General features: G+C 38.0%; 1 protein-coding gene across 3 annotated transcripts in view; it reads left to right on the top strand.

The window, feature by feature from the left end:
* LOC137206838 (S-adenosyl-L-methionine-dependent tRNA 4-demethylwyosine synthase TYW1) overlaps positions 1-14,789 on the top strand; it is a 206,152-nt gene that overhangs the window by 125,196 nt on the left and 66,167 nt on the right. For all 3 annotated transcript variants that reach the window (XM_067705974.1, XM_067705973.1, XM_067705972.1), the window contains exons 14-15: positions 238-348; positions 9,206-9,373. In XM_067705974.1, the coding sequence (XP_067562075.1) occupies positions 238-348; positions 9,206-9,373 (279 nt within the window). The remainder of the gene's footprint in view (positions 1-237; positions 349-9,205; positions 9,374-14,789) is intronic.

The raw sequence follows: 14,789 nt of genomic DNA, 5'->3' as shown, positions 1-14,789 counted from the left end.
ACCTTTTGGGTGTCTTATCTAGTGTTCGATACTGTAAGTGAGAGAAGAAAAATATACCAATATCTGTGCCTTTATAAGGCTTCTGGGAGTCTTTTGACATTGTTTACGTTTTTTTCATCTTTCTACAAAATGCAACTTCAATAAATAGAAGTTCATGCCAGGTTTCACCTATGGGTTTAAGAAATTTGAAAATCTTCCTAGGTGATAAAAACAAAGTTGTGTTTTCCTCTGTTTTAGCAACAACGTACTGTCTATAGGCTGACTCTGGTGAAAGCATGGAACGTGGATGAACTCCAGGCCTATGCCAAGCTGGTGTCCCTGGGGAACCCTGACTTCATCGAGGTGAAGGTAAGCCCCTGCCGGCTAGTGTTGGGCACCTTCTCATTATGCTTTGTTGGCCACAGTGCAATTACAATCTTCTAAAATTCTGCAGGAGGTCCCGGATGTTTTATTTATTCAGTCAGAAATATTAATCAAGATTCCTGGCACTGTTCTAAGTTTGGGGATAAGAGCAGTAAAGACTAAGCATTTGCTCTCACATATGAAAAGCTTATATTTTAGTGAGAGGTAGACCGTCAACAGAAAATGAATGTAGTGCTCACTGCATAGTAACTTTAATATGCTGAGAAATAAAATACTGTTATAGTGAGTAATTGGTTGGCTTTTAACTACACTTTTACTATGGAAAACTTCAAATATATACAGAAGTAGAGAGACTGATGTAATGAACCCCATCCATCCATTACCAGCTTCAAAAATTACTAGCTCGTGTTTCAGCTGTACTCCTACCCATTTTCCTGCCCTTACCTGTGAAGCAAATCCCCATGTTATACCATTCATCCATAACTGTTTTAGTATGTATTTCTAAAAGATATGCAGTCACTTTAAACACTTATTCAGAATACTGTTCTTACTAAACAGTTCTAACAATAATCTCATATATTGGAACATATAAGGTTTCAACTTGACCAGTTATTTTAACAGTATTTTTTAAAATTGAAGTAGAGTTGATATACAATATTGTGTTAGTTTCAGGTATACAGTGAAGTAATTCAGTTTTTTTAATATATATTTATTTATTTACACACACACACACACACACACACACACACACACATATATAGTTTTTCAGGTTATTTTCCATTATAGGTTATTATAAGATGTTGAATACAGTTCCCTGTGCTATATAGTAAATCCTTGTTGTTTATTTTATGTACAGTAGTGTTTATCTGTTAATCCAGTACTCCTGATTTATTCTTCCCTTCCTCTCTTTCCCCTTTGGTAACTGTAAGTTTGTTTTCTATGTCTGTGAGTCTGTTTCTATTTTGTATGTAGATTCATTTGTACTCATTTTTAGATTCGTCACATAAATGATATCATATAATATTTCCCTTTCTCTTTCTGACTTAATTCACTTAGTATGATAATCTCTAGGTCCATCCATGTTACTGCAAATGGTAATATTTCATTATTTTTTATGGCTGAGTAATATTCCATTGTGTATATATACCACATCTTCTTAAACCAATTGTCTAAAGTATTTTTTAATCTGGATCCAAATAAGGGTCAGAATTGGATTATTTCTCTCTTAAATTTCTTTTAATCTATTAGTTCCTCTTCCATGTGTTTTTTTTCCCCCTTGTAATTTATTTTGTTGGAAAAAATGGATCATTTATCCTGGTTAGTTCCCCATATTTATATTTTAGATTTTGGTGATTGCATGTTGCTCTGCCCCTTAGATTTCCCGTGGATTGTTAGTTAGATCAAAATAAGATTGATCAGATTTGTGTGTGTGTGTGTGTGTGTGTGTGTGTGTGTGTATGTTTGCATTTCAAGATTATTTCATTGGTCGTAGTGTATGCTTCCAGCAGGAGCCATTTAATGTCTGGTTGTCACTGTCATGTTTTTGCCAGTGTTTCTTTGGGTTAGATACCTGTACGTGGATTGATGTGTCAGAGGGTAAACGCATATGCTGTTTTACTAGATATTGTGGTTGGCTGCTTTAGATTTCAAAAGCAGGAAGGCTTTTCTGAGGAGATGACTCCTTTAAAAACTGATAACTGAATAGTAAGAAGCAGCACAACATGCAAAGGCTTGGGGTCAGAGCATTCTGGGCAGATGGCACAGCTGGTCCACAGAGGTCCTACATGATCTCCGTGGGGTAGTTGGAGTTGGCTGTGGTACAAGATGAATCAGAGTGGTGGGCTGGGGCCAGATTTTGTTAGGCCTTTCATGCACGGATGAGAGAATCAGATTTTATACTAAGTTTAATGATGGGCTTTTTTTTAAAACTAGGTGTGCTAGGAAGGGGTTTTAAACTGGAGAGTGATACGATCTGATTTATGATTTTGAAAGATCACCCTGCCATTGCCATGAGTGGATTATAGAGGGCAGTAGTAGAAGTAGGTAGACCGGTAAAAAAACTTTTGCCAAGCAAGAGATGTGATGGCGTGGGGAAGGTCATTGGAGAGGACTGGGTGCACTTGTGATTTATTTTGGGAGTAGATCCAACAGAACTTGTTGTTAGAGGACATGTAGGGTATGAAAGAACAAAAAGAATCAAGAATAGCACCTGGGTTTTTGACTTAAGCAATCGTGTGGATGTGGAACAATTTGCTGAGATGGAAAAGACCAGTGGAGAAGGGAGGCAAATTTAGGGAGTAATTGCATGAGTTCTATGTTGACCTTAATACTTTGAGATAGCTTTTAAATAATCCAAGTGTAGGTTCAAAGTGTAGGTTCAAAGAAGCCACAGGTTCTGTAAGCCTGGCGTTCTGGGGATAAGACAGGCCTGACAGTAATGATTTGGAAGTCATCAGCTATAGAGTTTTCAGAGGCAGACAGCTTTCTTGGACAACTAAGAATATACAGAATGAGAGAAAGTGACCAGAAAATTAACCCAGTCTCTCAAAGCTCCACTCTTCAGTTTACGTTTATGAAGCTGGATGCACTGTCACATCAGAGCATGTTTCAGCTTTACAGCCTTTTTTTAGTAAGTTCAGCGTTCTGCATTACGTTCCTCTGGAGGGATGGGGAGGTGAGAGGAGCAGATGAAATATTGCTGAGTGTGTAGCAGCCTCTAGTGAGGTCAAGACACTTTTCTTTTAAAATTGCTCTTAATTTCAAAAGGCTACTCTTGGCAAGAACTCTAATGATGCAGAGAGACAAGCTACACTTTAAATATACGCATCGGCTTAAGGAACCCTTGCCAACATCAGCGATTAGTGGTGTTTTAATTTATGGTTTAGCTATTAAAGAATGCTGCTTCAAATTATGCTGCAGTAAAACCTCTATTATTAACTTGGCTGGATCGCACTGTCACCTTTTTTTCTCCTTCTTTCTTTGCAGTCATGTTTCCTATAATGAAGAAGATATTTTGTAATCTGAAAAGAATCAACCAAATTTTAAAGAAAGATGGCTACTTTGTAAACAGTGTAATTCTCTGATGGGCATTTTGTAATCGGACAAACTATTAACTAGGAAACAGATGAAGCCTTCTACTTATAGCTGAGATGTTATAATGACATAGTTTCTTTCAAACAAGATTTCCATTTTACTATTTTATCCCTGCATTTAACAAATATTTCTGAGCTGTCTTCATGTGCCAGGCCTCGTCAAAGCATCATAGGTACAAATCTTTTTTCTAAATTTGGATCTGCTGTTTGGGAAATGGATGTCTTATTGAACAAGGCAAAATCTACAGAAGTAAAATGAACTACTTTGAGAGATTTTTTTAATTGAAAAATCTTGGAGAAGTGTGTAACCTAATCACAATTTTAAATGTCTTATTTAAATTATAAAATATAAGGTAATAGACAACAGTTTGTGTGTATCAGGGGAAAGCATGGGACGATCAGCTGTCTCTGGTAGGAGACCTGTAATATCAAGTACCTGGGCCTTTGAGGATCACATGGTTTATTAAATTCATCTCTCATTTGTCCAGCAAGTTAATGAAGTATCTTCCTCTTAAACTGAAGTAGGAAAAGGGATGTTTACAGAAAATAGTATACTATTAAGAAACAAAATGAGTTATAGAATAATTATTACTTGATCAAATTTTAACAGTATATGTTTAGATACATTTATATAAGAAAAGTATGGAAGGATACATATCAAATCATTAACAGTGTACGATTTGGGAGAAGGGGAAGGAAAGGCTTGTTTTACTTTTCATATTTCTGTGTTGTGTGAATTGTTGCAGTGAGCATGCATTACTTTTATAATTCAAATGATTGAAATGAAATCCGTAAATGGAGAAGGCATGCTTTCCTGTTCAGTAGAGTTAAACTATTTAACGTCTGAAAAGGCAGCTTTTTGTTGTTGTTGTCTTATTAATCAAAGTAAAATTTTCTAAAATGGAAGCGTTTAAAAAATAATAGTAATAAAGCCTCTGCAAAAAACATTTGGTAAGAGCTAGCGATATGGCAGCCTAAGATAACCTCAGATTCCTCCAGAAGCAAACACTTAGAAGTAAATGTTACGGTAAACATACTTTTGAGAGAATAGTCTGTCAGGTCTGTAAGGGCATTCCTTAGGGGCTGTAAAAAGGGAGATTGCCTGGTGGTACTCTGCAGCTCCAGTAGAGACAGGATGTGGCAGAAGACTAGGCCCTTTCACCTTTAGTGAAAGGACAAATTAGGAAAAAATTCACCCACTGACACAGAGTGGTACTTGGAGGCTTATCCCTTACCTATGCTTTTAGTAAAAAGAAAAAGTCTCTCGGGGCCTAACCCTGAAATGGGGTTGGTGTTAAAATTTAATAGTACCTCAAGGTCACATAAATGCCCTGAAGATGTGAAATTGATAATACAAAGTGACCCTGGGCTAGTGAAATACCTGAGGCTCTCGGATCCATTTATATCCTTTTCCTGGATTTCCTGGATGTGTGTGTGTGTGTGTGGAGGGTTCAGGGCGGGTCTCTCATAGTCTCAGGTGGGGAAGTTGTGCAAGCTTTGATACATTCCTAAAATGTATTCATTTAGCCTGGGACAGGTTACTTATCCTCCTTGAGCCTAAATTTCCTCAGTATTAAAATTAGAATACTAATATCAATTTAATGGACTTGTTTTGAGAATTCAAGGGGATAACATATGCCTGGGTTCAGTAAATGTTTAGATCCCTTTCCATCAAGCACATTATTTAAAAATGAATCAATAGAAGCTGTTTCTCTATTATATTGATTTTCTCTTTTCTTTCACTGCTAGTCTTGTAAAATATTTCTCTGTTCCATTCTCTGTAAATTAACATGTATTTTAGCTTCATTAGGCTTAAGTAGACCTATATTTGCTAGCCTGGGAAGCTTAACCATCGTTATTTGCTTACCTGTTTGTGAAAATGTGTTTCATGTTGTAAACATCTGCCTTATTGAAAAGCTTTCACAACACAATCCATCTGTAAATGAAATACCGTCTTTGTATTCTCTGCCTAGCACTGCACCTTGAGAAGAGTAAGTGCTCAGTAATTATTTGTTGTCAAATGATTTAAAACTCTCTTCGCATTAGCACCGTGACTGTCTACAGAACTCAATCCTTGCAGAATGCATCTTGCAAAACAAATGTCAGCATAGTCTCAATCTCTTTCTGCACCCAAATGTAGGGAGTATTACCGGTTGTTCATGTATGTAGCAATACCTAACCAGTGATTATCAGTTGGTTCATAATCATTGAAGTGTAGAAAAATCTTGAAAAATATGAATTAAATTTTGTATTAGATCAGAAAAGAGTTCTGGAGTTTAATGTCAGAGGAACATGTGACTTGCTCTTTAGAACAGATTAGTTGGGGGTACAGAGAAGAATAGGGTGTGGCCCCCACCCTCTAAGAGCTCAGGATTTAGACACATCAAAGTTATGCCAGTTGTCTGAGAAGAGAGATGCACAGGGTATGATGAGATTGGGATTAGATGGGATTGGAGTTCCTGGCCGAAGATCAAAGAGATGGTGGAGAATTTAGCCAGGGAAAGACTGGATGTGGAGTGGGGCAGTCCAGTCAGAAGGCCTCAGGTGCTAGGCTGAGAAACGTGGGCTGGTCTTTTGGTGGGGGGGACAGCTATTGGAGCATTTTTAAGATAAAGGAGTGACATGTATTGCTGCAAAAAGTTGTGAAGACATTTCTCCTCAAACTATCAGGGACAAAAACAATCATACCGGGAGTCTTTTGACAACCAGTCAGTTTAATTAGAATATCAAGAGCTCTTCCCACAGACTTTGAATCCCCAGGTAGACTTTGTAAGCAGCCCGTGAAAATGACCCGATGGCCCCCATGTCCTGGAGCCCAGTGGTCCATCCAGAAGTCACCAGTGTGATGGTGTGGGTTGTGCTTTTCACTGCAAACAGGAAGACGCATAAGTGGTCCTGCTCTTCAGGAACTTTCTTTGGGTCTTCTTGTCACCTCTCAGCCTCTGGAATTCTGGAATGAGTGCTTTCAGTTGCCACATTATACCCATCTGTTTTCTTGAGGACACTTTTTCCAAAGTTGTGAGGCAAGAACTTGGTGCTGGTGATAAACAGGGTGGGAGTGGAAGGTGGTGCTGGGATGAGAAGGTGGCGGGCAGCTGCCACGTGAGGGAAAGCGCAACGTCTTTAGACTCTTCAGGGGCAAGTGCGATCAGGAACCCAGTCTGGGCGGGTCGTCGGTAGACCGCAGTGTGCGATGAAATGAAGCAGCCCATGTAGAGGGGGGAGGACCGGAGGGAGGTGTTGAGGAGCCCAGCTGAGGGAGGGCTCAGGGAGGCCGTTCAGGAAGGCCGGTTTCTACCCATGGCAGTTCTGTCACGCGCAGGCTCGGCCTCCGCAGTCGGCTCAGGAAGTTACCCACACTCCCCACCTCCGAGGATTTTGTCCGGCTAAAATGAGAAGTTTTACGTGAAAATTGCTTTGTTAACGGTAAAGCATCATGCGAACGTATAGAGAAGTATAATGTGAAGGCATAGTGATGACCTATGGCAATCATTCTCTCATTTCCCTTCCAAGCCAAATCTCTCCTTAGCATTTCATGCTTTATTATTGCTGAATAATCGATATTATTTTCCAAAGCCATTGTCATGAATATAAGATCTTACTTAGGGACTTCCCTGGTGATCCAGTGGGTAAGACTCCACGCTCCCAATGCAGGGGACCTGGGTTCCATCTCTGGTCGGGGAACTAGATCCCACATACCGCAACCAGGAAGCCCACGTGCCGCAACTAAGACCCAGCACAGCTAAAATAAATTTAAAAAAAAAAAGAGCTTACCTAAAACCTCTGCTTCAATGAACTAACATTTTAAATATTAAAAATAAATTCCTGGGACTTCCCTGATGGCACAGTGCTTAAGAATCTGCCTGCCAATGCAGGGGACACGGGTTCGAACCCTATTCCGGGAAGATGCCACGGAGCAACTAAGCCCGTGCGCCACAACTACTGAGCCTGTGCTCTAGAGCCCACGAGCCACAGCTGCTGAGCCCACGTGCCACAACCACTGAAGCCCACGTGCCCAGAGCCCGTGCTCTGCAACAAGAGAAGCCACTGCGATGAGAAGCCCGCGCAACGCAACAAAGAGTAGCGCCCGCTCGCTGCAACTAGAGAAAGCCCGCGCGCAGCAACGAAGACCCAACACAGCCATAAATAAATAAATAAATAAATAAGAAAAGTATTATTAAAAAAATAAATTCCTTTGAATTAAGCAGTATCTACATGGTTGTTCATATATTTCGTCCCTCATAAACAGTATTTAAAGTGAAGTAAAGTTCATTTCTATGACTAATTTGACTTATGAATAAATCATTTTCATGTATTTGGGCAAGTTTAGTACAAGTTTTCAGCCACGCTTTCTTAAAGATTTTTTAAACTGTTGTATTATTTGCTTTTTTTATTCAGCTAAAACCCAAATTCAGTTTAATGAATTCTGTAAATCAGTGGGCTAATAGAGAAGCTTCTCTTGATTATTGTAATTAAGCTGGGTCTCCTTTAGTTTATGTTCAGCAAAGGTCATCTCAGTGTAGTACACCAGTAAGTAGTCTTTGAACAGCCATCTGGAGTAGAGGGTTTTGCAGAACTCATCTGAGTTTTTGGCCCCCTCCCAGCACTGCCATCTGTAGGGTCAGGGTCACTCTGCAGTGCTCATTGTAGGCTTTTCATTTAATGTCATTCTGTCCCCTCCAGTCTGTGTGTGTGAGAGAGGGAGAGAGAGAGAGCGCGAGTGAGAGAGAACCTCATTCTATTTTAGTTATTCCCTACTTAGTAGCACATCTAGACTATTCGAGTCTTTTTTCAAGAAAGTTTGATTTCTTGGGTATTTACAGAGCCTACAGAGTTACGATAGTCAGTATTGAAAATTATCATTAATCACTTATCACTATGTAACTTACCAAATGGAAAACTTAGTTATAAAACTTTTGTGTCTTACATGCCTGGGCTGTCAGGTAGAATTAAAAAGAGTTAAAAACCAATTTATCTTACTGCATTTGTACTGAATGGGAATTTCTCTAGGGGGTAGATACACGTATGTACATGTAGGTGTGTGTAAAGGTATATATATATACACATATCTGTGTGTATATATATATATATATATGTATATGTATTTCTATACATGTATTTTCATTTTGGCATGATTCTGTGTTTATACATATCCACATAAAAAATGCATTACAAAGTGATCTCCTTAGAATGATTCCAAAAGAATAATTTGAAAGGGATCCCTATCTGGCCCTTTACAGAATGTTTATCAACCTCAAATCTAAATTATACTAGAAAATAGGAGCTCATCTTATTTTCCCAGTCAGTAAATTATTCACTGAATTTTTATGGGTGTCAACTATAGCTCCATTATTGTACTAGGGGATTATAATCCCATGAGGATTGATCTGTTACGGTGCACAAATGAATCTGAATGGAAAGACATGTTATTAGTTCAGATACATTATTGTGAGTAGACAGTGTAGATGGTGATGTAGCACAAAGCACAAGTACCCAAGAAGCATCAGGATTGTCAGAGTGTAAAGAGCGCTGGCCTGGGAGCTCCAGTGCTGTCTTTGTCACTCGCTACTCGTATGAGCTTCCAAGCAAATTTTGTCATCTTTGTACTGCTTTCTTCACTTGAAGATGTGGCTTGGCTTGGCCTGGATTGGATTGGTTAACCTGTAGAAGCCTTTCTGGCTCTGAAGCTCTTCCTCTGTGACATTTAAATAGGTCTGTAACTGTCTCTGACTGTTGTAATGTTTCCACAGGGTGTTACCTACTGTGGAGAGAGTTCGGCAAGCAGTCTTACCATGGCCAACGTGCCCTGGCACGAAGAAGTGGTGCGCTTTGTCTGTGAGTTGGTGGATCTGATCCCCGACTATGAAATTGCTTGTGAACACGAACATTCCAACTGCCTCCTGATAGCTCACAAGAAGGTAAGAACCAGTCAGGTATGCATTCTTCCATCACCCTTGTCCTTCCTGCTCTCTTTTCTCTTTATTTTCCCCTCACCTTATTATAATGAATATCTACTTGTTTGCTACCTTTCCTAAAACAAACATTAAGAAAGCCCCGAATTCAGTCTGTTGGACTCATAAACTGTCTTTTCTGTGTGAGATTGCTTTGTTTTCAGCCCTCACCAAGGCACCTGAAGTGCTTTCTGGCTTGTAATTGGTGTGTACTGAGAAACAAAACAAAACACCCTTGTAATAACCTCTAGTCCTTTCCCAGAATGACAAGGGAAAGTGAAAATAGTAAACAACCCCCATATGAGTGTTTCTGACTGTCAGAAGAAATATTGAGGTGTTTATCAAATTTTAGATCACTTTGAATCTTGGCCTCTGCAGAAATATTTCTAGGATTTTGGTTTTTCTTTTTCCCTTTTAGTGTTTTTATTAGACAGAACAAGTGCCTGAATCTAATGTATTTTTTAAGTAAATAATGCCTAGCAAAGGAGAAATTCAGTTTTTAGTAGAGGTAGGCCATTAAAAAGAAAAAAACCCAATCAGAAGGCCAGTGTTCGAGTAGTGATCATAATGATATGTCCTTACAGAAATATTTATACAGAAATAATATAGTGTCTGGGATTTGATTCAAAATGGTACGAAGTAAGAAGTATGTGGGTGTGTAGATGGGTTGAGGGTTGTTGAGGCTAGATGATGGGTACACAGAGGTTTGTTTTACTCCTCTGCCTAGTTTCCTGTTCAAACTTTCCATTTAAAAGTGCTTTTTAAAAAAGGGGACATGGTTGAACCTTGAAATCATTATTCTAGATGAAAAATCGACACAAAAGACTACATAATGTTTGATTCCATTTATATGAAATGTCCAGAATAGGTAAATCCTTAGAGATAGAATGTGGTTTAGTGGTTGTTGGAAATTGGGGGAAGAGCAGACTGGGAAGTGACTGCTAATAGGTATGGGATTTCTTTTTGGAGTGATGAAAAGGTTCTGGAATTATTTAGTGGTGTTGGTTGCACAACTTTGTGACTGTACTAAAAACCACTGAACTGTATACTTTAAAAGGTTGAATTTTATGGTTTGTGAATTATATCACAGTAAAGATAAATTAATACCAAAAAGGTAATAAAGAACGGGCTACCTTTTCTTATAAAAATGCTCTGTATGCAAGTAAAGTCAGGCTTAATTGAACACGAATCTCACTTTTTCCTCCCTCCACAACTTAAGTGGCTTCCTGAACAGCTTTGCAGGTTAATGATATTTAATAATATTAGAATCACTCAATTAAAATTTCACGTGGTCTAGTCTCAAACAAACAGGAGGTTAAAAGGCCCTCATGCCTTGGTGCCAATTAGATGGTATATATCTGACCTAATGATCTGTCAGACTTAAATATTTAGACAGAAGAATATGTACTGGGAGCATTAAGGAACAAAGAAATAAAGGCTACCTAGTATTTGAAACGTTAGTAAAGTAGCTGCAAAGACAATTAACTTACAAAGTAAATCTTAAAAACTAAAGCCAAAACTGAATTTTATTTTCTAGCTTTTTATTCATTGTTACTTTTTTAGGTAAGGTAGCACCTTCAAAACAAATTATTTGATTGGAGGGGCAGTGCTCTGGAAATAGTCCTGACAATGGTAGTAAAGTTCTCTCTTCTTCCATAAGGTCTTCACACCATAGCCAAAGATGTCTTTATAGAATGTAGATCTCTGCTGCTTAGGTGCCTTTGATTGACCTCCCATTGCTTTTAGCATGAAAATCAAAATCCTTAATGTGGCCCCTAGGGTCCTATGTGATCAGTCTCTGTCTGCCTCTCCAGCTTCTTCTGGAACCCCTCTTCCTTCTCTTTCTGCACTTCTTTCATTTTCTCAGCCACAGTAGGTCTTATTTTTCCTCCAGTTAGGCTGGGAATTATATACTTTTTCTATTCTTTTAGTGGGTGCACTAGAAATTACTACATGCAAACTTGACTGATCAGTCTAGTGTTAAAATACTTTTACTCTGTAACTGTGCAAAGCAAGGACTTTAGAACACAACCTCCATTTTTCCCTTCCCAACTCATGCTGTCATTGTTGTGTATGTTAATTATAAATGTAAGGACAGTATTGTTAATTGCTTTATGTAGTCAGTATTTATTTAGATTTACCTGCATTTTAAACATGATTTTGTTCTCTGTTCCTTTTTGCATTTTTGAGCCTCCATCTGGGACTGTTTTCTTTTTGCCCAAAAAGCACCTTTTAAAATTTCCTTTAGTGGAGGTCTGCTGATGGCATACTCTCAGTTTTTGTCCAAAAATGTATATTTTAGCTGGGTATCAAATTCTAGGTTGGCATTTGTTTCCTTTCAACACCATAAAGATATTCCGCTGTCTTTTAAGTTCCACTGATGGAAAGTCAGCTATTAGTTTGTTGCTGCTTTTAAGGTGATTTGTTGTTTTCTTCCCTCTGGTTTCTTTTTCTCTCCCTTTGGTTTTATGCTCTAATGTGTCTAGATGTGAACTTCTTTTTATTTTCCTTTTTGGGACTTCTTGGGCTTCATAAATTTGTGGGTTGATACTTTCCATCATTGGTTGAAGACGTCTTAGCTTTTATTTCATTAAATATTTCTTCTTCCCCAGTATTTTTCTTCTGGAACTCCAGTTAAACATGTGTCATTGTATTTATTATTTCACTTGGACAGTTTCTTTTGATTTGTATTCCAAGTCACTAATTTTTGCTTCAGCTGTGTCTCATATGCTATTAAATGCCACACCAATTTTAAAATTTTGGATAGTGTGTTTCTCAGTTAAATAATTTGTTTGTTTTGTTTGTTTCAAATATGATATATCACACTGTATCCTTTCCAGTTCCCTGCTGAAATTTTCAAGCTTGGCTTTTATCTTCTTGAATACTGGAAATTTCAGCTATTTCATTGTTTGTATCTGATAACTCCAATATCTAAAATCTCTGTGGATTTGTTTCTGTTATCTGTTGTTTCTGTTGGTTCTCAGTTATGTTGCCTTGTCTCCTTATGTACCTTATCTTATTATGTAGAAAATTATAGAAATAATATGAGATTTAGGATTAGAATATCACTTCTGAGATTTGGAGACACGTTTTACCTCACTTTTTTCCTGTGGAAACTGATCAGATGGTGAAGAGACTTCCTTAAAGTCTCATAAAGTGGCTGAGCCAAATCTAGACCCACAACCTTCTGCCCTCTAGTCCATTGGTCTTTCTTATACCACAGGGCATCTTTTGATACCACTGACGCCATTCGAAGAAGAGTTTAAAACTGGGAAATTTATGTTAGACCAATACTTGACTTCAGTCTCTAAGATTTCTTCTCTCTTCCCAGTGTAAACATGGACATAGGGAAAATAAATGGCACCATATCTCATTCAGGCCAGTTGAGTTCTGTAAGTGTTTATTAGACATCTGCTGAGTTCTGACACCAGGCTGTGCAGTGAGGGCCGCAGCACCTCAGCCATGAAGAATGTCAAGCACAGCCATGGATGAAAAATCCAGTTTCTCTGCATCCTAACCAGCATTTGGTATTGTCTTTTTTTTTTTTTTTTTTTTTTGCGGTACGCGGGCCTCTCACTGTTGTGGCATCTCCCGTTGCGGAGCACAGGCTCCAGACGCGCAGGCTCAGCGGCCATGGCTCACGGGCCCAGCCACTTCGCGGCATGTGGGATCTTCCTGGACTGGGGCACGAACCTGTGTCCCCTGCATCGGCAGGCGGACTCCCAACCACTGCGCCACCAGGGAAGCCCTGGTGTTGTCATTTTTTAGGTTAGCTGTTCTAACAGGTTTGTCATGATCTCAGTGGGTCTTAATTTGCATATCATGAACATGATCTGTTTAGATCTTTGATTTCGTTAATGAGCATTTTATAGTTTTTCGTATACAGGTCCTATACTTTGTTAGGTTTATAACTAAGTATTTTTCTGTTTTAGCAATTATAAATGGTATTGCATTTTTAATTTCAGTTGTCACAAGTTCACTGAATTCTGTAGAAATAGAATTAATTTTTGTATGTTGATCTTATATCCTGCAACCTTGCTGAATCACTTATTATTTCCAGCAGGATTTTTTTAGTAGATTTCTTGGGGTGTTCAACATAGACCATTATATCTTCTACAAAAAGGGACAGTTTTGTTTCTTCTTTTTCAATTGGCATCCCTTTAATTTCCTTTACTTAATTACATTTACTAAGACTTTGAGTACTTTATTGAATAAGAACAGTGATTTCGGACATTCTTGTCCTTTTCCTATCTCGGGGAGAGCGTTTAGCCTTTCACTGTTTAATTTTATGTTAGCTGTAGGTTTTTTATACTTGCTCTTTTCCAAATTGAGGAAGTTTCCCTCTATTTCTAGTGTTTTGAGGGGTTTTATTGTGAATGGGTGTTTATTCACAATAAAATTATTAAGTCATATCCTTTTTCTCTGTTGCTATGAACATGTGATTTTTCTTCTTTTACCCATTAATATGATGGATTACATGGATTTTTGAATATTGGACCATGCTTGCATCCCTGAAATAAACCCCTCTTAGTCATAGTGTGTATATCTTTTTTATATATTGCTGAATTCTTTTTGCTAATATTTTTTAAAAGATTTTTGCTTCTATGTTCATGAGGAATATAGGTCTGTAGTTTTCTTTTTTTATACTGTCTATGATTTTAGTATTAGGGTAATACTGGCCTCTTAAAGCAGGTTGGGAAAGGTTTCCTCCTGTTTTCTAGGAGGAATTGTGTGGAATTGGTGTTAATTCTTCTTTATATGTTTAGTAGAATTCTCCAGTGAAACTGTCTGGGCTTAGAAGCATATTTTGGGGGGAGTTTTTAAATTATGAATTACATTTCTGTAATAGTTACAAGGCTATTTAGATTATCTTTCATCTTGGGTGAGATGTGGTAGTTTGTACTTTTCAAGGAATTGGTCCATTTCATCTAAGTTGTCAAGTTTATGTGAATAAATTGTTCATAGTATTACTTTATTTTCCTTTCAGTGTCCGTACAACATCTTGTTTCATTTCTAATTTGGTTGATTTGTGTCTTCTCTGTTTTGTTTCTGTTGGTTTATTCAGTTTGTTGATTTTATTGGTCTTTTCAAAGAACCATGTTTTGGGGACTTCCCTGGCTGTCCAGTGGTTAAGACTTCACCTTCCATTGCAGGGGGTGCAGGTTCAATCCCTGGTCGGGGAGCTAAGATCCCCCATGCCTCATGGCCAAAAAACCAAAACATAAAACAGAAGCAATATTGTAACAAGTTCAATAAAGACTTTAAAAATGGTTCACATCAAAAAAGAAAAATCTTTTAAAATAAAAAACAAAGAACTATCTTTTTGTTTCATAGGTTTTTCTCTGTTTTTCAGATTTCAATTTCATCTATTTCTGCGCTTCTC

Source organism: Pseudorca crassidens, chromosome 15, assembly GCF_039906515.1.
Source record: "Pseudorca crassidens isolate mPseCra1 chromosome 15, mPseCra1.hap1, whole genome shotgun sequence".
Taxonomy (NCBI): domain Eukaryota; kingdom Metazoa; phylum Chordata; class Mammalia; order Artiodactyla; family Delphinidae; genus Pseudorca; species Pseudorca crassidens.
This window is presented reverse-complemented; position numbering and strand designations above follow the sequence as displayed.